The sequence below is a fragment of the Myxine glutinosa genome, chromosome 6 (assembly GCF_964187855.1).
Source record: "Myxine glutinosa chromosome 6, kmMyxGlut1.1, whole genome shotgun sequence".
NCBI classification, from domain to species: Eukaryota; Metazoa; Chordata; class Myxini; order Myxiniformes; family Myxinidae; genus Myxine; species Myxine glutinosa.
Genome location: NC_136266.1, coordinates 115075628 through 115102809, shown reverse-complemented (window position 1 = coordinate 115102809; position 27182 = coordinate 115075628). Strand labels below are relative to the sequence as shown.

Here is a 27182-nt window from a genome sequence, read left to right as displayed (position 1 = left end):
CCAGACAGACTCCTCTTATTATGTTTTTGTGCGGATGGTTATTTCACTTTGTGGTGGCACATTTTACATCAACATTGCCTCAACATTGCCTCAACAACAAATCCATCTGGCAAGCGACTCATGGTTACGAGTACTTTGTTTACAACTTCAATGTGTAAGTTTGTGGTTGGGGTAACCACATTAATTAAGAATAGATCAGTGGTTTTTGGTCTTTCAAAGCACAGTTATAGTCGACAAGAAAAACGCTACAGTGGCACAAGTGCATGCATGCATGGCATGATGCATATGGACAATGCTGATTGGATGGAGGACACGCCTGCCAGATGAGTTTCCTCGCCTTGCTACGTTCCAAGCTTAGGCACGCCAGACTGCAACGCCCTCATTACAATCATTTTACAGAAGTGCCTGGAAAGCCTGCAGGATTTAGAAGAATGCTGTCGCCGAGTATTCTACGAAGGCGCCCCGTGAAGCAATGCAGATACGGAAACAGAGGGGCATAGAAACCTCGGATGTGCTTGCTTCAGCACATGTGTGGGCCAACAACATCCAAGAAATTTAAACCCAAGAATCAGTGTTTCCGCTATGTTACACTCGCTCAATTCTGCCTGCCGTCCGATGCCAAAACGTTTGCCAACATTGCTCAATTTTCCCTCCGATCACACAGAGCGGTGCAGCAGTATTAATACTGGTATAAAGTTCTTCTATCTGTTTCTGTTGATCCTTTTACAAAACCATGTGAATAGGGTGCACTGTTCCTTTGGTAGTAGTATTTGTGGCATACATCCAAGCGAATGTTTAACCATATTTAGTAGCGGAGAGGGAGGCAGAGAGAGAGAGAGAGAGAGAGAGAGAGACCACCTTTAGAGACCACCTTTAGAGGCCATTTTCCCCGCAGAGCAGGGGTTGGCCTTTTTTGGGCACCGTGGTCCCCTTTTTGAAGCAATGTTTTATGGCGGATGCCCTTCCTGCAGCCAACCCTGTTGGTCGCCTCTTGCGACACACAGGGAATTACCAGTGAACCTGTACTCAATTTGCCGACCTCGGAGGGATGACAGGCTGAGTCAACCCCCCTGGCGTTAATTCAGCGATCGACCGGGATTCGAACCCAGGATCCTAGGATCCCAAGTCAGCACCCTAACCGCTAGGTCAACACCAGGCTTTTATCGAGAGGCAGAGAGAGAGATAGAGAGTGAGAAATAGAAAAGGAGAGAGAGAGGGCAAGAATAACAGAGGGTGGGAGAGAGAGAGGAGGTGGGAGAGATAAAGGTGGGAGAGTTTGCAAATGAGAGAGAGAGGGAAGGAGAGGATGAGAAACAGGAGTGAGAAAGCACCTCATCAAAAGACACACACACACACACACACACACACACACACACACACACACACACACACACACACACACACACCTCTAAAGAGTACATGTCAGCCCGAAAGCCACTGTGCTTTAAAACACAATTAGATTCCTCATGGAAATAATAGCACACCTTTACTTGGAATGACAGAGAGCTGGTATCCGTTAGTCCTCGTCCTCGGAGCCTTCCATGTCACGAGCAATCCACGGCGTACTGACCTGAATTTCAACTTTGTTGGTGGGTCGACTGGAATGAAAAATTTGCAATGAGAGACCAAAAAATCAGTTGAATATCAAAACAGTGAACAGGTGAGAAACAACAAGTAAAAGCAACCTAGCAGCTTGTGTTGTTCGTTAAAAGCTCAATTTGCCAAGTTAACCCAACAACTTGGATTATCAGGCAACGAGCAAAATCACAAAGCAGTTTTGACAAGCCAGAAGTTTTGCAGAGAGTTGCGACAGACCCCACCATTACCAGTGTACAAACATAAAGCAAAAATAAAATAAAGCAAAAGGAGGGGGTCAGGTTCAAACCCAGAGTCTGCAGCTGGTAGGCCTTTAGCCAGGAGTCTTAATAAGTACTTGACTTCCAAAAGTAATCAATCAAACATTTCCTTTTTTAACTTGAGATTCCCTGACATTGGGTGAACGTGCTTTTTAAAACTCCACATCATCCATTACAAAAGCCAGAAAAAGGATTTTAATTTTACAACAATTGATCAATTCAAATTCGGCTTTAACAGGCTCTTGAAATGTCTGACCAACCTGCGAGAGGTGGACATTTGTCGATATCCTGATATAATATTTCTGGAAAGATCTAAAAGGACATTTGTCGATATCCTGATATAATATTTCTGAAAAGACCTAAAAGGACATTTGTCGATATCCTGATAAAATATTTCTGGAAAGACCTAAAAGGACATTTGTCGATATCCTGATATAATATTTCTGGAAAGACCTAAAAGGACATTTGTCGATATCCTGATATAATATTTCTGGAAAGACCTAAAAGGACATTTGTCGATATCCTGATATAATATTTCTGGAAAGACCTAAAAGGACATTTGTCGATATCCTGATATAATATTTCTGGAAAGACCTAAAAGGACATTTGTCGATATCCTGATATAATATTTCTGAAAAGACCTAAAAGGACATTTGTCGATATCCTGATATAATATTTCTGGAAAGACCTAAAAGGACATTTGTCGATATCCTCATATAATATTTCTGGAAAGACCTAAAAGGACATTTGTCAATATCCTGATATATTTCTGGAAAGACCTAAAAGGACATTTGTCGATATCCTGATGTAATATTTCTGGAAAGACCTAAAAGGACATTTGTCGATATCCTGATATAATATTTCTGGAAAGACCTAAAAGGACATTTGACGATATCTTCATATAATATTTCTGGAAAGACCTAAAAGGACATTTGTCGATATCCTGATATAATATTTCTGGAAAGACCTAAAAGGACATTTGTCGATATCCTGATATAATATTTCTGAAAAGACCTAAAAGTACATTTGTCGATATCCTGATATATTTCTGGAAAGACCTAAAAGGACATTTGTCGATATCCTGATATAATATTTCTGGAAAGAACTAAAAGGACATTTGTCGATATCCTGCTATAATATTTCTGGAAAGACCTAAAAGGACATTTGTCGATATCCTGATATATTTCTGGAAAGACCTAAAAGGACATTTGTCGATATCCTGATATAATATTTCTGGAAAGAACTAAAAGGACATTTGTCGATATCCTGATATAATATTTCTGGAAAGACCGAAAAGGACATTTGTCGATATCCTGATATAATATTTCTGGAAAGAACTAAAAGGACATTTGTCGATATCCTGATATAATATTTCTGGAAAGACTGAAAAGGACATTTGCCATTAGCTTTGATAAACTTGGAAAAGCCAGTGAATCGTTTTCGATTGTGGACAGCTTTCTGTTGCGGACAGCTTTCTGTTGTGGACAGCTTTCTGTTGTGGACCAGCTTTCTGTTGTGGACAGCTTTCTGTTGTGGACCAGCTTTCTGTTGTGGACAGCTTTCTGTTGTGGACAGCTTTCTGTTGTGGAAAGCTTTCTGTTGTGGATACCTTTCTGTTGTGGATAGCTTTCTGTTGTGGATAGCTTTCTGTTGTGGATAGCTTTCTGTTGTGGATAGCTTTCTGTTGTGGAATGCTTGTAAGAAGAATATATGATGGCTCTGCAAATAAAGGTGAGGGATGGTCTTTCCTTCCACTGTTCTGTGTTTACTTTAATAACTGATTGTTGTTACAAGGTTAATTTGTTGGACACACTCATAAAACATTTTGTGGGTTCTAACTGCATTTCCTTTTGAAATTTCTCCAGATGATCCATGACCTGTGGGGAAAGTAAAGTAGGCTCCTGGAGAACTAGGTAAGAAATACACGAAATCAAGCCACACTAGCTACATGAAACAAGGGGCCAAGAGGATCTGAAACAAAATTAGTTGATTGAAGTTCTGTAATGTGAATGACAGTGGTGGTCTCGACACTCGGTCCTATTAACTGGACCCTAGCCAACTACTCCTCGCTCACCCAGGCTCCAAATTTCCACTTTACCTACAGCCACAGACTTTCAGCATAAACATGAATGGCATTATGATCCTGCACTTATGTCAATAGTTAATCCAACATCAACAATCTCACCGCAACTCTTGGCTGACAAAATATTGGTTATGGGGTAGCAGTTTACTTGGATGGTAGTATTGCGGAGAATCAAAGCTCAATAGGAAAATGAAGGAGAAACAAATAAGTGTGACCTTCATTTAGTACATGCAGTAGACCAGGTGGTATGCACATTTTACAGATTGCATTGAAGGAGATAGATTGCACAATGAAAGAACCAGCAACCCACCACCACCGAAACATGCTGAGTCATCAGGTAGAGTTTCTTACCACTGGGTTGGGCAGGAACAGACTTCATTGAGGTCTCCAGATTCATGAACCTGGTCTGTAAAGAGCAGCTTTCCCCTTCAATGGCTTCATCCAACCATAATCAATATATTTTACAACATCGTTTTGTTGTGGATGGCACTCGGTTATGGATAGTGTTCAGTTGGAGATAACACTCAGTTGCGGATAGCATTCGGTTGTGGATAGCGTTTAGTTGCGGATAGTGTTCGGTAATAGATAGCGTTCAATAGTGGATAGTGTTTGGTAGCAGATAGCATTCGGCAGCGGATAGCGTTCAGTAGCAGATAGCGTTCAGTAGGGGATAGCATTCGGTTGCGGATAGCGTTCGGTAGCGGATAGCATTCGGTAGCGGATAGCGTTCAGTAGCGGATAGCATTCGATAGTGGATAGTGTTTGGTAGTGAATAACGTTTGGTAGTGGATATCCATTCATTTGTGGATAGCGTTCGGTTGTAGATAGCATTCGGTTGTAGATAGCGTTCGGTTGTAGATAGCCTTCGGTTGTGGATAGCGTTTAGTAGCAGACAGCTTTCGGTAGCAGATAGCGTTCGGCAGCGGATAGCGTTCAGCAGCGGATAGCGTTCGGCAGCGGATAGCGTTCGGTAACGGATAGCGTTTGGTAGCGGGTAGCTTTCGGCAGTGGATAACGTTCGGCAGCGGATAGCGTTCAGCAGCGGATAGCGTTCGGCAGCGGATAGCGTTCGGTAGCGGGTAGCTTTCGGTAGCGGATAGCGTTCGGCAGCGGATAGCGTTCAGCAGCGGATAGCGTTCGGCAGCGTATAGCGTTCGGTAGCGGATAGCGTTCGGTAGCAGATAGCGTTCGGTAGAGGATAGCGTTCGGCAGCGGATAGCGTTCGGCAGCGGGCAGCTTTTGGCAGTGGATAACGTTCCGCAGCGGATAGCGTTCGGCAGCGGATAGCGTTCGGCAGCGGATAGCGTTCGGCAGTGGATAGCGTTCGGCAGTGGATAGCATTCGGCAGCGGATAGCGTTCGGCAGCGGATAGCGTTCGTTAGAGGATAGCGTTCGGCAGTGGATAGCGTTCGGTAGCGTATAGCGTTCGGTTGTGGATAGCGTTCAGTTGTTTATTGCGTTCGGTTGTGGATTGCGTTTGGTAGTGGATATCCATTAAGTTGTAAATAGTGTTCGGTTATGGATCGTGTTCGGTTATGGATAGTGACGGTTGTGGATTGCGTTCGGTTGTGGATAGCGTTCAGTCGTGGATTGGGCACTTGGATCCATTCGGAACTCAGACAAAGAGGCACATTTGGGTGAGGAGAAACATTCAGGTGAAGATGAGCATTCGGATGAAGAGGGCATTTGGTTGTGGATAGCCTTTGGGTGAGGTTATGCATATAACTGAAGGGCATATTTGAGTAATGATGTGCAATCGGTTGTGGAGAATGTTCGGTTGTGGAGATACTGGGGGAGTGTTCCTTTATTCTCCAAAACTACTTTCTTACACTGTATTCGATTCAATCATCTGAAACAATGTTGTGTACACCTCCACCTGTGTTTGTAGAAAATAGGTCTCAGTTGTTTCAATTAAATGTTCTGATGTGGTTTCATTTTGAATGAGATAAAAATGCAATTTCATTTAATGCTGACAAATGTAAAGCAGATATTCATTCAGTACACAGTTATTGCACACCACCATTTTCAGTAAGTACACTTCATTGCACAGAACTCTCAATAAGTAAACCTCATCACACAGACACACACCACTCGCAATAAGTACACCTCATCACACACCACTCTCAATAAGTACACCTCCTCACACACCACTCTCAATAAGTACACCTCCTCACACACCACTCTCAATAAGTACACCTCTTTACACACCATTCTCATCAAGTACACCTCATTATACACCACTCTCATTAAGTAGTCTACACCTCATCACACTCCACTCTCAATAAGTACACCTCATTACACCCCACTCTCAATAAGTACACCTCATTACACCACACTCTCAATAAGTCCACCTCCTTACACCCCACTCTCAATAAGTCCACCTCCTTACACCCCACTCTCATCAAATACACTTCATTACATCCCACTCTCATCAAGTACACCTCTTTACACCCCACTCTCATCAGGTACACCTCAATACACCCCACTCTCATCAAGTACACCTCATCACACCCCACTCTCATCAAGTACACCTCATCACAACCCACTCTCATCAAGTACACCTCATCACACCCCACTCTCATCATTTACACCTCATTACACCCCACTCTCAATAAGTACACCTCATTACACCCCACTGAATAAGTACACCTCATTGCAACCCACTCTCAATAAGTACACCTCATTACACCCCACTCTCAATAAGTACACCTCATTAAACCCCACTCTCAATAAGTACACCTCATTACACCCCACTCTCAATAAGTACACCTCATTACACCCCACTCTCAATAAGTACACCTCATTACACCCCACTCTCAATAAGTACACCTCATTGCACCCCACTCTCAATAAGTACACCTCATTACACCCCACTCTCAATAAGTACACCACATTACACCCTACTCTCATCAAGTACACCTCTTTACACCCCACTCTCATAGGGTACACCTCAATGCACCCCACTTTCATCAAGTACACCTCATCACACCCAACTCTCAATAAGTACACCTCATCATACACCACTCTCAATAAGTACACCTCATCACACACCACTCACAATAAGTACACCTCATCACACACCACTCTCAATAAGTACACTTAATTAACCACCACTCTCAATAAGTACACCTCATTACACCCCACTCTCAATAAGTACACCTCATCATACACCACTCTCAATAAGTACACCTCATCACACACCACTCACAATAAGTACACCTCATCACACACCACTCTCAATAAGTACACTTAATTAACCACCACTCTCAATAAGTACACCTCATTAAACCCCACTGTCAATAAGTACACCTCATTTCATTCCACTCTCAATAGGTACACCTCATATCACACCACTCAGTAAGTGCACCTCATCACACACCATTCACAACAAGCACACCTCATCACACACAACTCGCAAGAAGTAGACCTCATCACACACCACTCTGAATAAGTACACTTCATTACCCACCATTCTCAATAAGTACACCTCATTAAATCCCACTCCTCAAGTACACCTCATTACACCCCACTCTCAATAAGTACACCTCATTGCACCCCACTCTCAATAAGTACACCACATTACACCCTACTCTCATCAAGTCCACCTCTTTACATCCCACTCTCATAGGGTACACCTCAATACACCCCACTCTCATCAAGTACACCTCATCACACCCCACTCTCATCAAGTACTCCTCATCACACCCCACTCTCAAAAAGTACACATTATTACATTCCACTCTCAATCGGTACACCTCATTACACCCAACTCTCAATAATTACACCTCATCATACACCACTCTCAATAAGTACACCTCATCACACACCACTCACAATAAGTACACCTCATCACACACCACTCTCAATAAGTACACTTAATTACCCACCACTCTCAATAAGTACACCTCATTACACCCCACTCTCAATAAGTACACCTCATCATACACCACTCTCAATACGTACACCTCATCATACATCACTCTCAATAAGTACACCCCATTAAACCCCACTGTCAATAAGTACACCTCATTATATCCCACTCATCAAGTACACCTCATCCCGCTCTCAATAAGTACACCTCATTACATCCCACTCTTCAAGTACACCTCATCCCGCTCTCAATAAGTACACCTCATTACACCCCACTCTCATCAGGTACACCTCATCACACCCCACTCTCAAAAAGTACACCTCATTTCATTCCACTCTCAATAGGTACAGCTTATATCACACCACTCGGTAAGTGCACCTCATCTCACACCATTCACAAGAAGTAGACCTCATCACACACCACTCTGAATAAGTACACTTCATTACCCACCACTCTCAATAAGTTCACCTCATTACACCCCACTCTCAATACGTACACCTCATCATACACCACTCTCAATAAGTACACCTCATTACACCCCACTCTCAATAAGTACACCTCATTAAATCCCACTCATCAAGTACACCTCATTACACCCCACTCTCATCAGGTACACCTCATTACATCCCACTCATTAAATACACCTCATTAAACACCACTCTCATAAAATACACCTCATTACACACCACTCTCATTCAGTACACCTCATTGCACACCACTTATTAAGTACACCAAATTTAACCACCACTATTACTTATTATACCACATTTAACCACCACTATTACTTATTATACCAAATTTAACCACCACTATTGCTTATTATACCAAATTTAACCACCGCTATTACTTATTATACCACATTTAACCACCACTATTACTTATTATACCACATTTAACCACCACTATTACTTATTATACCAAATTTAACCACCACTATTACTTATTATACCACATTTAACCACCACTATTACTTATTATACCACATTTAACCACCACTATTACTTATTATACCACATTTAACCACCACTATTACTTATTATACCACATTTAACCACCACTATTACTTATTATACCACATTTAACCACCACTATTACTTATTATACCACATTTAACCACCACTATTACTTATTACACCACATTTAAACACCACTATTACTTATTATACCACATTTAACCACCACTATTACTTATTCTACCACATTTAACCACCACTATTACTTATTATACCACATTTAACCACCACTATTACTTATTATACCACATTTAACCACCACTATTACTTATTATACCACATTTAAACACCAGTTTTGCTTTGTGTATCCTCATTTACATGTCCCAGCTGCTCTACCAGTCTGAGACTATGAAGAGGTTGTAATAAAATCTGAAACAGCAAATTTGCAGAACATAAGGAGAAGAATCTTTAAATCACCCAAACGATACCTTGGCAGTTGGCCTCATGTACTTGCTGCACGGCGAGAAGCACGACCACGAGATGGCTGCACAGTTGCATCTTCCTGCAAGTTTACACAGTGAAGCCTTCATTTAGAATGGTACAATCTGCATCAGGTGCTCTATCAAAAAATTAATCTCCTTTAAATATGTAAAAAAAAACATCTATCCTCAAGTGCTGATATTTCTTATAATCACATCATTTCAAACTCTAAACTTCCACAGAAAACCTTTTCTCAAGGTATGCTCTTTGTCGAACAATCTCCTGTTCAAACACAAACACCAAATGCTTACGTCTCTCAATTTTGTCAAATACCATGCAAATTACTTCTCAGATATAAGTCTATTTTTGATTTTACCTCTGGTAACCTTGAGAGTCTTCACAAACAACTTCAAAGTTATAAAGCTAAAAAAATTCAGATAAAATGTGAAAAAGTTAGATTAACAGAGAAAATCAGATGATTCTCAGTTGCATAGGTATTCAACCCCTTTGCCTAATTAACCCTAAATCAAATTAGAATAGTCTTTAGAATTCATGACAAAAAGAAACATCCATGAAAAATGGTCCCCTCTCTCTGCAACAAAACGATATTTTTCAATGCAATGTAATTTTTTTGCGCTCAATATTTTTTAAACTCAATATTTATGATAATTATTATCTCATCATAGAAATGCAATTGAATGAAACAAATGACATAACGATCAAAACAAATCAATATCTGATGTAGTGAACAAGGTTTGACATGGAAGTGACCTTCAGAATTACGGTTTTGCCATCAGATGAACATTTGCCTTCATCATTTCGACGATGTGAATCACTAATAACAACGTTTTCTTCTTCATCACATTTGATGCCCATCGTATACCCTGGAGAATTTCCCACGGTCAAAAAGCATGTTCTTGAGTCTTGAAAACTCAGACCGAGTGCCAAATTCAGGATGATGGGGACTCTGGAGTATCTGATATTTGGGATACCATTCCACTTCTTGGTTTCATGAATGGTGAGGAGAAAGAAGCATCTCAGATGACAAATTGATGATTCTGGTAATTCGTTCATCATCAAGTATGCACCGCGGGAACAAACTGAATGGTAAAATCAGTTCCATGCTGAACGCTGCCATCAACATCAGCTGTGGCCTGAGGAATACCGAGTGATCCCACATTCCGAGACCGCATCTTCGGTTATTTACACGTTAATACATATGGAAAAAAACGATCGCTTTTGAAGGGAGGAGAGGGGTTTCGGAAGTCTGTGCTGCAGGTTCCCCCTCCCCACCCCCCGGCCCCGACCCTGTAACCTCCTACAACTATAACATTGTTTAGTTTGACCTCTTCAGTTATTAACAAAAAAGTTCATTTGGAAAAATTTTTACTAGGTAATTTGTCCTAAATGTGGCATTATTGGTAGGGGTGAACACTTTTGCAGACCACTGCATGTGTAAGTCATCTCAGTCCAACTAAACCCTCTCAGTGTAAACCCCCTTGGTCTGCATAAACCTCCCCTGTGTAAGAACCCACACCCCTTTCCCCAGTGCGCCTATCCATCCCTTTGGTCCGTCCCCCTCCCTCCTCTTACTAAACCCTTTAAGTCTAACAAAATCCTCTTTGTGTTCTTTTTCATTTTTACACAAAATAATTCAAGTTCACACTTCAAAACAATTTCAAAATACTTTTAAAAGCACTAACTAAATATATCACAAATTTAAAACAATCTTCATTCATAATGTAACAAGCATTCTGAGTATTGCGCTGCAATACATGTCCCCTACCAAAGTTCAAAGTGCCATAACTTTGTCAAAAATGATCGAATATGCAAATTTATGCATGGTTGATGCTGGTTTTCAAACTTGATCTGAGGTATGCTGAGACACGTGTGTCATGCCTCGCCTCGTTGATAAGCCCGCAAGGTCGCTCCGTGGAGCAGCCTGCACGTATTGCACTGTGTGAATTATATAAATTATTACCAACTCACGGTCTGAGGTACGAGCGATTCAAGAGATATCCATTTAAAATATATATATTTTCGTTTAATTAACGATATCTGCCAAACCACGTGCCCTATCGCAAATTTCAAAAGGACATTTTAGTAGATTGACATGCTGAACAGATGTGTGAAGTTTCCCCTCGATTGGATCAAAAATGAGGGAGGAGCTCGGTTTTAAAGGTTCATGCTTAAAAACGTCATAACTCTGAAACCATGTGATGCATGACGTCATGCTCGCTGACTTTTTTGTTCGTCATGGGTATGTGATTCTGCCTGAAAAGTTTGGCCTCGATCTGTTCAGCCGTTGTAGAGAAAAAGGGGTTTTCGTGTTTTCACGAAAAACAATATGGCGGCCGAACCACGTGACCTGTGACGTCATAATTACCATTAAAATATTCTACAGACCGAGTCCCTCCTATGGTGAAAATTTGATCTCAATCGGTCCAATTATTGCAGAGAAATTGGTTTTTAAAGGAAATTAAAACTTAAAATGGCACTGAGTTAAAATGGCACTTAAAATGGCACAATCATCAGAATTATCAGAATTCCCAAAGTTCAAAGTGCCATAACTTTGTCAAAAATTATCGAAACGTCGTGAAGTTTGAACTTGATCTGTAACTTATCATGAGGAAACCATGTGCCAAGTTTGAAATCATTAGCGTTAAGTGTTTCGAAAAAAAGCCAGGAAAACTGTTCTTTGCGTGATGGACTGACAGACTGACGGACGGACGGACGGAGGGACGGCGTGCAAACCTATAGTCCCCTCCGGTGTACACCGGTAGGGGACTAATAAAAGGCATCCTTACTTCACGGACCAGTGTGTGTGTGTTTGTTTGTTTGTCACGCTACTCCTACAGTTCTAAGCCGATTACATCCAGACTTGCTACATAGGATCAACATGACCCAAACTAGTGTATAAGGGTGTTTTTATCTTTGCCGGTGGTCTTGCAGGGGGGGGGGGGGGGGGGGACGATGAAGGTTTGCAATTTCTCTATGTAAATGTGTATCGTGTAGCACCACCTCCAGGTGGAAGAGGGTATTACAAGTCCCCACCCTTTACTATCAGCTTTACTTTACTGCACGTTTTCCAGTGCAGTGAGATGTTTTGAATTACCAAGCGAGAGGTATTTTGGAGTATTTTTAATTACACGTGTGAATAAGGATAATAACATAACCCCCTTGGCCGCTCCCATAGGGACCGGGTGCTTCTCGTAAATAAAATTACGGACAAGATTTGAAGTCAACATCACGTTGACAAATATACCACCGTGAAAATATATAATAGAAATAAATCATACCCAATCATCTGTATATCCCACCCCCTGCCCCCACCCTCCCCCCCTCCATAAATTCCCTCCTTTGATAACCCTCCCATAGGATCAGTGAGGGGGTTCAAAGCTGGCGTGTAATGTTTCATGGTATGGAAAATGTAGAAATCATCGTCCAGGATTGAAACTTCTGTGCAATAATATCATCTACCCCAAGAAAGTTATCCAGGAAGTGGGCATCAAAGTTGGCTAAAGCATTCTGGGTAAAAAAAAAGTGTCCGATTATACAGCCAACATAGACATGTATGCTGTCGAATGGAGCTCCTTGTGAAGGAGAACATGAAAGCAGATCAAAATCACAAGCAGATCAATATATATATTTCATGTAGTTTTGGATAAATGATGCGGAAAGTTCAAAGATGGAGCAAAATTGTTGAGGGATCTTGAGCATTTTCACATGCAACCAACTGGCGTCACTCAACCATATATATCATGTATTGAACAGATTATTCACACGGTCGGTGAAATTGCAGAACAGCTGGATGTCAGTGTTGGAAGTAAGGAAACTCATTATAACTTGGGATTCAATAATATTGGTGAAACATGGTGACCAAATAGGTCTGTTCAAAAGGCGACTTGGGTGGTCATTACATCAGAGCTCCTGGAATGTTCCCAGAGGGAGGGAGATGATTTGTTGAAGATGATTTGGCCAAGGCCGAGCGAAGCGAGGTCGAGACATTATTCCCGATACGTAAAACACCCTGGAACCCATGGCTACAGAAAGCAGACCTTTTGGAAAGCTGGCCACATTTTCAATCCAATGCTAGTTTGTTTAAAATAAATTACCCATGGGTAGGTGCTCCAATGTTGGAAGTTTTGCGTCCATCGCTGAAGCGGTTGCGGAGAAAAGGAATTTAAAAATGAATGAAGATGAAAAGGTGAGGGCGGAAGGAAAAAAAGTGATGGCCTCGGTTGATGTTCCACAAACATGGAAGATTGTTGGACCCCACCATAAAAAATAATAAATTAAGGTTCAGCACCAGCAAGGAAGTCAGATGGCAATGATGTTTTGGGAACTTGTCGGTTTAAATCAAGTGGAATTTCTTGAACGTGGGAAAACCATCAATGCATCGTAATCGTGACTTGTTATGCAATGGCGCAAGATGAGCAATGTACAGATGTGAGGCCGAAACGCTGTCTCAGGACGTGCACCTTGGTCTTCACTCCATGTCAATGCTCACCTTCAAGTGGTGAATGCAACTTGTACTCTCGTATAAATCTAAATCATTCTCTATACAGAGCAGACTTTTCATCTTGTGATGTTCTTTCTCTTTCTTAATCACACGGATGCTGTATCTACAGGCAATGATTCCCACATTATCAAAAATCCTGGAGATGAGCCATCGCAAAACAATATTCGTAAAACTTGAAGAGATCACTGGTGCTGGTCCGTGCGCAGAATGTGGCTGCTGGTTGCATCATCTTCTTCTGGAAGTGTGGCTGTGACTGCCGATGCAGTGCCCCCCTCATTACCAGTAAGCTGGTGCTCATTTTGACAACCTTGGAAGGATGACCGGTTAAGTCAACCCACCTGGTGTTAATTCAACGGTCCAAGAGGGGCTCAAACTCAGGACTCTGAGATCTCAAGCCAGCCACCTGAACCGTTAAGCCAACACCTGGCTTCAGGAGATACCTGACAACCTCAGGTGACAGTTTCATGTGTCATTTATGAATGACAGTTTTTACGAGGCTAATGGGAACAATTCATTATTCTTTGTACTATTCATTTAATTAATTTTTATTATTATTATGAATCCATATTTATTTAATTTTCAATACTTATCCCTTATTTATTAAAGGGAAAGTTTTAACAATATTTATTTCTGGTTCAACAAACGCATAATGTTTTAAATTTTATAAGAATTCCTCCGATTAACGATTTTAAACGTCACATAGACGACTTTAAACGTCACATTCGTGCATCACGTTTGTGCGTTACATTTGGACTCGTACGACCCATCACATCTTGCTTTTATAAAAACCAGATCGACAAATTCACCAAAAACAACTAAATCGATCCTGTGCACAATAAAGTTCGATATCAATATACAGGAGTTGCACAAAATCTGATTGACAAATTAAACATCGGTCGGATGTAACCGGTTCAGGGTGACGATCCTATGATGAGACAGGTAAGAGAGGCGTGCACACCTTGGGGCTTCAGAGCAGAACAACAATAATTAAATGAGTCACCTACCACCAAGTCAGGTATGCGAGTGTCCCGAGCAAAGAAAATGGGGACACCTGGATGCTCACAGCCCGAAGGTGTAATCTCAACTCCACCCTCACACATTATAAATCTTCACAGATAGCACCTGGGACTTTATACATGCAGAACTAAAGCAAACGGTCAGTAAGGACACCATTCTGATCTCACCTGGATCGGTTACAGACCCACGGGATGCACCGGACCCTCGCTGACTCCACCAAGATCCTCGCCGATGGTCCAGAGCCCGACTCACTGGCTCACCTGCTGTGTCTGTCTATCAGTGTACACGCGGAATCATTGAGCACACTCGGTCTGTCCAACGGACGGAATAACCAACCTTCTATTCTCCCGAAATCCCTTGTACCCCCACGCCTCCCCACGCACTTTCCCCACCCCCTTTCCTTACATCTTCACTCCCCACTCTCCCTTACGCCATCCCCTCTCCTCCCGATAATTCCACTGAGGCTCAACCCCGTCACCCACTTCCTCGTGGGCTTTGCACACCAGCCCCCCCTCCCGTCCCCCACCCACTAACTTAGCCCCGCCTTTTTAAACCCCAAAGCGTCGTACAAGCTCCGACATCGCCCGTGCGTCTGCTCTCCTGCATGAGCCATCCAGGCAGCTTGAAACACACAAACAACCACCAGATATACAATCAAATATAGAAAGGGATCCACAGGTCTACCTTATGATATTTGTCTTTTACACACACACACATATAGTCACACTGATATACACACACACACGTATGTAATTCAATATTATATATATATATATATATATATATATATATATATATATATATATATATATACATACACACACACACACACACACACACACACACACACACACACACAAAACTTTCTCTTGGATCATCCACATCGGTCCCTCTCAGATGGATCAGGTCCCTCTCGATGAAGTTTGGGCGATGAGTCCCAGACGATAGACAAGTACCCTCATGTCTCACTTCCCAAATTTTCTTTGAAGTTTTTATTCCAGCAGAAAGGAAGGAAATTATTTATATATATATATATATATATATATATATATATATATATCATATATAAATATCTTAATGTTTTTATTCACAACACAAAGCAATCTCATTAATAAAACGATTGACATAGACATATAATTACTTCGTCAATTACAGAACCTGTTATTCACACAAAATGTGCTGAAGCAATTCATTCAATGATTTTCATTGTTCGTTTATTTACTGAACCAAATGGGGAGGGGAAAGGGCAAATGGCTCATAATGTATGTTTGTTTGGCTGTCTGTCTGTCTGTCTACTGCTGCAAAAGACACGTCTGTCTATCATCGAGGAACTGCTTAATTGCAATAGATTTTTGTCCCCCGTCGCACTGCGGAGCGAAAGGGGGACGATGGTTTTCCCCTCCATCCGTGTGTCCGTCCGTCAGTCCGTCCTTCCGGCTGTCCGTCCATCCGTCCGTCCTTCCGTACGTCCGTGCGTGCAGGCATGCGTGTGTGCGTACGTGCGTGCATAAGCAAAGGACCGCATTCGAATTTGGTGTGTGGGTGCAACCCACGTCAAAATCCAAGATGGCCGCCGCCATGTATGTCTGATGCCATGTATGTCTGAACCTTGTGAGCAGAATATCTTGAAAAATAAGCGATGTATCAACTTCTAATCTGGTGTGTGGGTGTACCTAGGCATAAGGAAGAACCCTTTTGAAAATTGGGTCGCCACGTCAAAATCCAAGATGGCCGCCGCCATGTATGTCTGAACCTTGTGAGCGGAATATCTTGAAAAATAAGCGAAGTACCAACTTCTAATCTGGTGTGTGGGTGTATCTCGGCATAAGGAAGAACGGTATTGAAAATTGGGTCGCCACGTCAAAATCCAAGATGGCCGCCACCATATATATGTCTGAACCTTGTGAACGAAATATCTTGAAAAATAAGCGAAGTTCCAACTTCTAATCTGGTGTGTGGATGTATCTACACATAAGGAAGAACGCTATTTAAAATTGAGTCACCACGTCAAAATCCAAGATGGCCGCCGCCATGTATGTCTGAACCTTGTGAGCGGAATATCTTGAAAAATAAGCGGAGTACCAACTTCTAATCTGGTGTGTGGGTGTATCTAGGCATAAGGAAGAACGCTATTTAAAATTGGCTCGCCACGTCAAAATTCAAGATGGCCGCCACCATATATCTGTCTGAAACTTGTGAGCGAAATATCATATCATAGCATGTTTTCTGCGTCTTCCACTTTGTCAACTCACATCACTTCCCCGACGGGGGACCTAGGCGTAACGCTTGTTATATTTTGAACACTGCAGAACATTAATCGCAGCATGAATCGGAACACAGACCCGCAGTTTAGCAGAAATTTGGCTCTGCATTTGGTGGCAAATTGTGGGGAAGCCCACCCTGAACACGCATGCGCACAGAGTGAGATAGCTATTTACCTTCGCAAAAGCGGAAGGTTATGTTTTGATCGCTGTGTATTTATTTGTATGTCTGTGTGTGTGTGTGTGTGTATGTTATTCGCATAACTCAAAAAGTATTCAACCGAATTGCATGAAATTTGGTGGGATGATTGGTTATTATACGGGACACATTTGATTAGATTTTGGGAGCAATCGGGTCAAAGGTCAAGGTCAAGGTCACGAAAAGGTCAAAATCGTATTTTTGTTGTTCTGTTCCCTACACTCCCATGCCAAGTACAGAACAGTAGCTGCGGCGAAGGTATGCGCTCTACCGAGTGCCCGTTCTAGTTTAGTCTGTCTCCCTGTCAAACAAAATTAAAAGTCCTTCCTGTACACCCTCTGTGTGAAGGTACCGGGGCACGTATGCACAGTGAATGGGATTGTTGAATAAGATGGCGGCAGCAGAGGATGCCGAGCCAGGCTGGCTCGCCGTGGTCGTCAACTGGCGACAAAACTTGTGTCCGCCATGATGAAGGAACTCGTTTCCCTCGATAAACCAAAGGACAAAAACTACGACGAACTTGTCGAGATTATGGCTAAACACTACAAGGCGGGAGTACACGATCCTAGATGTGGGGGATCTCTGGGTCTCTCCTGGGAGATCAATCGGCTGTCTCCATGCCGCGGGCTTGTTCAAGAGAACTGTCCAGGGTTATACAACAACTCCCAGTCAAGTTTGTTTAATGTGAACGAATTGAACTCGTCATCGTCAGCTGAGAAACCTCAATGTCACCAATATGCTCAACCCAACAATTCAGTTCAGAGGGAGAGCAATTCTGTGCCGAAGCGTGGGAGCAGGTCGTTGAGTTCTCCCACGGGTAAATCATGCTGGCATTGGTTAACATCATACTAAAATACGCCATTTGTGTCTGACTGATGAATTTTTGACACCTATACATTCTGTAGTTACTTACCCAATCTCAACCAAACTTGAGGTTACACAATGAAGGTTGTAGCGCATTCATTTGCCCCCCTCCCCAAGGGGGTTTTCCCCGCCATTGCCGTCAATGGGTTGAATGTTGAGGTGTATATAAATGTTAAAATAGCTTTATCGTGGCGTTTTTACAAAGGCCGCTTCGAATAACAAAACTAACGATAATAGCGTCATATTAATGTTATTACAAAACAATATTAATACCAATAATATCCCACTTCCCCCAAGGGGTTTTTCCGGCAAGTCAACGTATATAAATAGCTTATCATGGCGTTTTCATGGGAGCAATGGCCTCTACCAGAAGTAATGAATATTATGAACCACAAGCACGTATGATTAGCTTTTTAAACAGTCGCTAATGCTGTTTATAACACTATATGAAGAAATTTGGAGGAATCCCAACATGCGTGAGGTAAGTTTTACTTACAGAACTGAGCGAAGATCTACTGTACTCTAGGTACCCCATAAGTGTTGGGTTAATAACATGGCCCTTTCTGCCGCTACCGTGGCATTTTTCGTAGTGAACTTTTGAAACTCGCTCCTTCTGTTTAACATGAAACTGAAAGGGTGGAAGCTCAGGTTGTGCTCATTCACCACGCAGCTAGCTAACGCTTGCCAAGCCGGCCGTTCCTTAACGGTTTTGAATGGAGTGCTTGCTCAAATGCTGAAACCACTTCGCAATCTCTTCACAAGAAACTTGGTAAATGAACACACACACAATGTTCTTGAGATCCGACCATAGATCGACTGTAATCTATGTACTCCAAAGAGGAATGACCTTTTTTACGTTCCCGTAGTTGATCAATCTTGCAAAAGATCAATCAAAGAACTTGCAAACCTTGCAAAGATCAATGTTTTGGATGGGGAAAGATAAGAGATGGTGGTGAACAGCTGTTTTAAAGACCTGGAGGGAGGAGTGGGATTGAAGAGAGTGAGGCAGTTTGTTCCAGAGCCGGGATAAAAGAGGAATGAAGGAGTGAAAGTAAGCAGAGAGTCTTGATTTTGGCAGTTTAACCATAAGAGGGTTGCTGGCAGATCTTGTGCGACCTGTAGGAATATTTGGGGGACAGAGCACAGAGAAAGCTGGGGGAGCTAGGCCGGAAAGGAATCAGTAGAAGAAAGAAAGACCACCAACCTGCCTGCGGTGATTGAGTGAAAGGCCCTCGGAGTTAGCTTCATCGTGGGAGATTACAATGATTCTGAAAGCTTTGGTTTCAACACCGTGAAGCCGAGCTAGGTGTGAGGCAGGAGCACCGGCCCAGAGGGGAGAACAGTATTCCATTGAGCTGCGGATGAAAGTCTAGTATGTGGCGAGGAGCTCAGGTGTGCCAAGGAAGGACTTCGTACGACGGAGGATGCCCAGTCGGCGACTGGCTTTGGAGGCCAGCTTGTAAATGTGGTTTTCCCAGGAAAGATCATGGCAGATAATGGGACCCAAAATATGGAGAATTTCAACAAAATATTTCAACGTAATCTTACTATAATTCACCAAATGTCCGTCTGTCTGTTCGAAGGTACCATAAAAATTGCTGAACCGATCATAAAGATATTTTGGGTGGGTAATCCTGGGACACCTGGGAGTAAAATAGGCTATTTAGTTTTCCCAATTTCAGCTTTGGTCTCCAACATTCTCAGGTTTGGACTCCCGCATAACATTTGCGTTCGCATAACGTTCATTGTGATGATGTTCTCATTGTGACGATGTATGTGTTCACGGTAGTGTTAGACGTGAAGGTGTGGACGTAATTTTGTAATGTTTTTCGTTTCGTAATCCTTTAATGAACGTTTAATGTTTAATGAATGTTTAATGTTTAATGCCCTTCAATGTCCGGGGCCGCACGCGCGCTACACTGGACTGGCCAGCGTGTACCTTGCCCATCGCCGTCAGGCTCGGCTAAACCGCTGAGCCCCATCCGTGATGGGGACTGGGGCTTGAGACAGTGTCCCACGAACGAGGAATTCCCAGTAAGCGCGAGTCATCAGCTCGCGTTGATTAAGTCCCTGCCCTTTGTACACACCGCCCGTCGCTACTACCGATCGGATGGTTCGATGAGATCCTCGGATCAGCCCCTGCACGGGCCGTTCTCGGCTCGTGCAGGTGCACCAAAAAGATGAGCGAACTTGACTGTCTAGAGGAAGTAAAAGTCATAACAAGGTTTCCGTCGGTGAACCTACTGAAGGATCATTATCGGGACATCATGAGAGCGAGCGAGACGCACGACGTACATGGTACGTGATCGTCCATGTACTGTTTAGCCATGTACTGTTTAGATTTTGATGATTTGCGTGTGATATGATTCAACGGATGTTTATATGAATCGTTTAAAATAAAAAAGCCCTCAATTTCTGATATTTTACCTTTTCATTTGGGCTTCCCAATTGAAGCCCCGCCGGTAGGGCGGGTACTGTTGCTAGTATGGAGAATCTGATAAACGCAATGCCCAATGTTGTAGTTTTTAAGAAGATGTTTTGATCACCGGCCAGTCTGAATACGTGGGTAACCTTGAGGAGGTTCTCAAATGTCTTGAGGAACCCGGTGTTAAGGTAGTGTAGATTTGTGTTACCAGAAGTGGAATTCATTGGTTGTATTGTCAATGCCGATGGCATAAGGCCCAGGAAGTCCAAGACTGAGGCTATCAGTGATGCTCCTCCTCCTGCAAACACTCCTTTATTCAGAATCTGCGCACTGCTCTTGAACCTCTCCACAAACCCCTTCATATAGAGGTGTAGTAAACTTTTCCATGGTTGAAAAGTAATCTATTTCATGTACTTTTGGTGTAACATAGATGCATCAGTATCTGTTCTCTGGACATTTTGAACTCGTAACCGACCACAAACCATGGCAGTCCCTATTCAATGAGTGTGAGGGAATAACCCACAGGCCTCTGCACGCATTCAGCGTTGGGCTGAGATGTTAGCAGACAATGACTATTCTATAAAGTATCATCCTGACAGTGAATGAGAAAGTGAGACCATACCTTGCTCGTAAAGACAAGCTGTCCTTACATTCTGGTTACCTGCTGTGGGGCAACAGCATTGTATTGTACCCCCAAAGGTCAGAACAAGGTGTGTTTTGAACGACATGGATTACATCCAGTTATTGGGACATTGAAGTCAATTGCGGTTAGCCACGTTTGGTGGCCGGGTTTCGATGAAGATCTAGAGAGTGGTGTTCGTCATTGTTCCAGTATGTAAGGCAACCACCCGAAACTCATCCGAGACACCGCTTCAAATGTGGTCCAGGTCGATAGAGCAGTCCAGGTGATCAAGAGTGGTCTCAAAAAGGTGAATTACGGTTCTTCTCTGCAGACCAGGTCGTCACGCATTTTATTTACATATAGGACACACCCGCACACAACCACTGGACACACACCCATAAAAATGATGTTCAGTGAAATGCTAAAGACACACTTAGCCCTGATCCACCTTATGATTCATCCAGAGTTTCTAACCACCAGTTTAAACAGATGTGGTACCACGACAGGACCTCAGTTCCACGTGTCATTGACATATTCAATCCTGTTTTCTTGCTGAATCCTGGCCGTGGATCTAAATGACTCACAGGTCTTGCAATGATCGAATTGGCAACCCTGCATTTGCTGTGGAACTGTCAAATGGACATGCAGTCGGTAAATATTGACCCGCTCCACCGAAGGCATTGGGAACGAAATCCTCCAACCCATTTTCAGCCTGCGTCAAGTGAACCCTTGGTATCTATTCCAGTTGTCAAGTGTCCAAACACAATGTGACTGAACCCGATCGATCATAAACTGTTGGAACCTGTACCATATTCTCCATCACCTGCTCCTGAGTCTGCTATCAGAAATCTGTTACCCCATTTGTGACGCTCTGCTTGCATGTGTAAAGCACCTGATCGGTTGAACTTGCAGTGATTGTACCTTGCACTACTGTATATAATTGTTGGTGTGGCTGGGGTGGGGATAAATGTAAACATTTTTTGTGTGAAGTTACCCAGGAGCACATTCGCAGTGTATGTGGATCATGGAATAAGAGTGCTGGTCCGACTTACATGTTATCTTCCCTTTTAGCCCTTAATCCTGTGGATAGGTCACAATTCCAAACTGGGAACTTACTGTTTTTAGGGACGTCATAAAGCACACAAACAACAGGCATGAATAACTAATTTAGCGTCTTAAATAAGTTCTCATCAATGATCTCTCCGACTCTCTGGAAAATCTTCTCTATCTCTTTGCTGATGACTCCACTCTCTGCTACTCCATACCTCATCCCTCAGATCGGCAGTCTGCAGCCTCCTCACCCTCTGCAGACCTGGACAAAATCACAGACTGGTCAAACAAGTGGAACATGTCTTACAATCCTGACAAATCTCACACTCTTACTACCGTAAAATGGGGTGAATAGGGACAGCAAGGTGAATAGGGACACAAACTGAAAAAAAGTTTGGAAACCTTTTTTCGCTGAAAATTGATAACCATACTGATTTGTTGATATTTGGGTTGAAAGTGTTCTCTTGTTTTTTTAAAAAGCAACTTATAGTCCCTATTAACCCCATATATGGGTTAAATAGGAATAAATATGATTTTTATGGCTGTCCCTATTCACCCCGTTTTACGGGTGAATAGGGACAGTCACTAATACAAAAAAATAATAATCAAGAAACAATCCTGAGTTTCCAACTTATTGCTAAATTGATAGCTCAAATGGATGCACATAATATGCACCCATAATAGAAACCACAGTGCCAATGAAAAAAAAAATGGGATAAAAAGTTTCTCCAAACTGTCCCTATTTCTTGATTATTATTTTTTCATTACTATTCTATTTATTACTATTTAATTTACTATTTTACTATTTAATTTACTATTTACTATTTATTACTATTTTTATTAGTATTTATTACCATTACTATTATTTTTTTATTATTTATTACTATTACTTGATCTGAATTATATTATTACTATTCCCCCATCCAAAACCTTGATATTTTCTACCCCCGCTAATTTCACCCCAAATCCACTCTTTTGAAATACCGACTTCTTTCCTGGAAGTCCTAGCAGTGTCCATGTGTTTATACCTCTCCCACCCCCACTCCCCTTCCCACGCCTCCTCCCCACAAGCCCTTTCCCTCCCACAGATCTCCTGATGTCCCTGCTCTCAAATGTTGTACTTGTGTGCTTCCCCCTCTCACCCCATCTCCCGCTCCCTTTATTATATGTTTTGTGTCCGTTTGTTTTTTTGGGATTAATGTTAGCTCTTACACGAGCCTCGATCTTGTATACAAAAAAAAAAACGTTGGTGTCAAAGACGGTGCATCTGCAGCAGTAAACGTATTTTAAAAAATTATATAGCCTTTAAAACCTTTATTTTATTTCAATTGAAACCATCCAGTTTAGCAGTAACTGGGCACAATATTACGCTATTTTTCGCTATCTCCACCAATCAAATTTGCTGCTCGTGCCCTCAATGTTGGGGAATATAGAGATTCAGACAAAATGGTGGCTCGTAGGAAATACAGTCAATAGGCTCTCGTCCAGACCATGCTCAAAAACACAAAGCAAGAGTTGAAAGGATCCTTTCCATGTTCTTTTTTTCAAGACTGCGCGGGATAAGGTGTATCATGTATTGACGTTTCGTATTGATTACAATAATATCCACATGTCAATGGTCAATTGAAACAACCATCAACATCTTTTTTATATATACTGGTGTGTATATATATTGTTGCGGTTTTGAGAACCCACACTTGTAAATATGACATCATTAAAGTGTTAAAGGTTGCACCCCATAGGTAGGCCACAAGCAACACGTAGGTCACCATAGGACTTCAGTTATTTCATTAGTATGTGTTTAGATAAGGCCGTCTTTCCAATAGTTGAATCTGCGTTGTGTCAATCAAATAAGGAGTAGGTCCCCATCCATTCATTTTGGCAACCTCCCTCTCAAAGCAACGCCATTAAGCGCTAGCCATCATCCTTGCCCTTTAGGGCCAGCAGCATGTGCAACCTCGCTGGGCTTCCGCCCCAACCAGCAGCCTTCGCTGCCCTTGAGCTCGCCCAAACGCCGCCATAAGCCATGAGGTGAGGCCCGGAAAAAGGGGGCGGAACGCCAGGAAGAAGGTGTGGCCACATCACCCAGCCGTCAAGGGCGGGGCCGGTAAGCGATGACCAGCCAACCAGGGTTAAGGTAAGATCGCCTGAGAGGCATGCTCTGAGAGGCTTTTGGGCTCGCGGAGCGATCGCTGCTAGAGTTATAAAAGCGCGAACGCAAAGCCCTTTCAAAGGACTGTACAGGACTTACCAGAGAGCACATTTGGGGAACCTACCTGGAGAACTCGCGAGTATAAGGACTGTCCAGAGCTTGTTGGAAGCGCGCTTGTGAAAGGACTCTTGTTGGAACCTTGTGCTAAAGTAGGACATTGGAGAGAGGGTGCGTTTGGCACGAGTGTGCACTTATTACATACGCCACTAGGACACCAGCCTTCCCCCCGTTATATAATTGTCCGTTCACGTTCCACTACACGTGGAGCTGCCCGCCAGGTTTCGTCCGCTGGACCGGAGCCTGGACCGGAGCCGGGCTGGAGCCTGGACGCGCTGGTGACCATCAACCCTCTACAATCCCCGTGTGAGTGTGTATGTGAGACGGACCCGTTTGTCTGGGGAATAGAGTAAGACTGTTTAAGGTTGCCCTGTGTGCTTCTTCTTCCTCTTCCTATCCTGTACATTTCCTTCATTTCCTCTTCTCCTTGTAAATTGTTAATAAATTGCTTTGTTCTTCCTACTTTCTGGGTTTCCTCTCCATCCGATCGCATCAGTCTTTTCTCCATTGGGTAAACGTGGCACGATCGGAACCGCCATAATCGGGTTTAGTCCTTGCTAACGGCCCGAATCGCGGCTCGCTTCGCTCGGCGTGTCCACTAACACCATGGTTCGGGCGGCAGTTACTTCCCTGCTTCACGGTCAGTGTTAGTAATTAGGTAGTAGGACTAAGTTGACCAATAACCCTACCTAATACCGACCGGAAGGAGCGTATAACTTCCAGGACTCCCACCGGCCAGATAAAAGGACAAGGGGATTACCCTCCCCCCCCCCCCCCTTGGTAAGGGGAGAGCCGACGACCGAGATCCGCAACAATATATATATATATATATATATATATATATTTATATGTACACACAAGCATGAGTCATATGTGTCATTTTTATTTATATTTATTTTTAGAAATGTAGGGAAGAAATTTTAAAAACGAGTGGCCAGATATATATATATCTTCTCTTCTCTCTTCTCTCTATATTATAAAAGAAAGTTTTTGTTTGTTTGTCTGCTCAAGCTAATCTCCTGAACGGTGAAAGATAGGAGGAAACCTCTAATACAAAAAATGTCGGGACGGGACCCGGGAAGGTTTTAGGCGAGGTGGCGAGGCCGGTCGTGGCCCACCTCGGCTGGGCTGGGCCCATTTCGCAATTAAAAGCTGCGCTAAATTATAGTCATCAATCGTCTATGGCCGTGAGTAAAAGCTGAATTATAGTAGTAAATTCATTCAAAAAGAACTAAGAATGTTGGGACGGGCCCCAGGAAGGTTATAGGCTAGGTGGCGAGGCCGGTCGAGGCCACTTCGGCCGAACTGAGCCCATTTTACAATTAAAAGCTGAGCTGAATTATAGTAGTCAATCTTCTACGGCCACGAGTATAAGCTGAATTATAGTAGTAAATGCATTCAAAAAGAACCCGGGCAACGCCGGGTGCTTTCGGCTCGTATATGTATGTATGTATATATATATATATATATATATATATATATATATATATATATATATATATATATATATATATATATGTATATATACATGTATACATACATGTACATACACACAGATACACACACAAAATCAAATCAAATTACAGAGACCCCCAATTCCAATAAAATCTAAGTTGCGGTGAGTTTTCATTACGTGTCAAAAGTATGACAAGTACTTCGCTGCAAACACCAACGGCGCCATCTGTTGACTGAGCTTGGAGTGAGCACTGAGGTTTTTATAAGTGCAACAAGTGGCCATTTATTTACTTACACACTTAAAGGGGGCACCCAGTGCAGGGCACATGTCCAGAGTACAGGCTGGTGAGATAGCTTTCATATGAACCCAGAAGTTGACAGAAATGAACATTCTATTTAGTTTGAAACTTCCAAGTGTTTATTTCATTTTTAAACTGTCGATTCTGCAACGGAAGAAGCAATTATGCTTTTTAAAAGCCTGAGCCCATTACTGAATCTATCAATTTACTCCCCTTTAAGGTACAAACACAATTATTGCAATGATCTTACTCTAACTTAACACCTGCATCATTTATAATTAACTTACATAATTCAAGAAACAGCAATTAATGGTGTCATTAACTGCTGTTGTTTCAATAGTATAAGTTAACCCTAACAAAATTCTAAATAATAAATCCATGACCTGACTTACAGGGGCACTGCATCATCAAACACATCTACACCTTAGTTAAGATTCCACCAGCACAATTAAATCACTATTTTTTATTTTTTTTCTATACAAGATCGAGGCTCGTGAAAGAGCTAACATCAATCACAAAAGAAACGGACACATAAAACATATAATAAGGGGAGCAGTAGACAAGATGGGAGAGAGGGGGAAGTACGCAAGCACAACATTTGAGAGCAGGGACATCGAGAGATCTGTGGGAGGGAGAGGGCTTGGGGGGAAGAGGAATGCGAAGGGGGGGGGGGGGGGGACACATGGGACACAGCTAGGACTTTCAGGAAAGAAGTCTGTATTTCAAAAAAGTGGATCTCGGGTGAACTAACAGGGGCAGAAGAGCTCAAGGTTTTGGATTTTTTTTTTTTTTTTTGTATACTGAATCGAGGCTCGTGAAAGAGCTAAATGGGGGAAGATAAGAGATGGTGGTGAACACCTGCTTTAAAGACCTGGAGGGATGAGTGGGATTGAAGAGAGTGAGGGAGTTTTTTCCAGAGGCGGGAGTAAAGAGGAATGAAAGAGTGAAGGTGAGCA

The 27182-nt window shown here is 42.5% G+C and overlaps 1 protein-coding gene across 5 annotated transcripts in view; it reads right to left on the bottom strand.

Moving 5' to 3' along the window:
• The window catches only part of LOC137430211 (collagen alpha-1(XIV) chain), a 371222-nt gene that overhangs the window by 296874 nt on the left and 47166 nt on the right, over window positions 1-27182 (bottom strand). The window contains exons 1-4 of one of the 5 annotated variants that reach the window (XM_078780418.1): window positions 14950-15088; window positions 9252-9325; window positions 4291-4345; window positions 1485-1598 (exon numbers count right to left, since the gene is read on the bottom strand). In XM_078780418.1, the coding sequence (XP_078636544.1) occupies window positions 1485-1598; window positions 4291-4345; window positions 9252-9269 (187 nt within the window). In that variant the 5' untranslated portion in view covers window positions 9270-9325; window positions 14950-15088. Of the gene's footprint in view, window positions 1-1484; window positions 1599-4290; window positions 4346-9251; window positions 9326-14949; window positions 15150-27182 lie in introns of those variants that run through there. The other 4 variants (XM_078780417.1, XM_078780419.1, XM_078780420.1 and 1 more) reach the window with 4 other exon arrangements.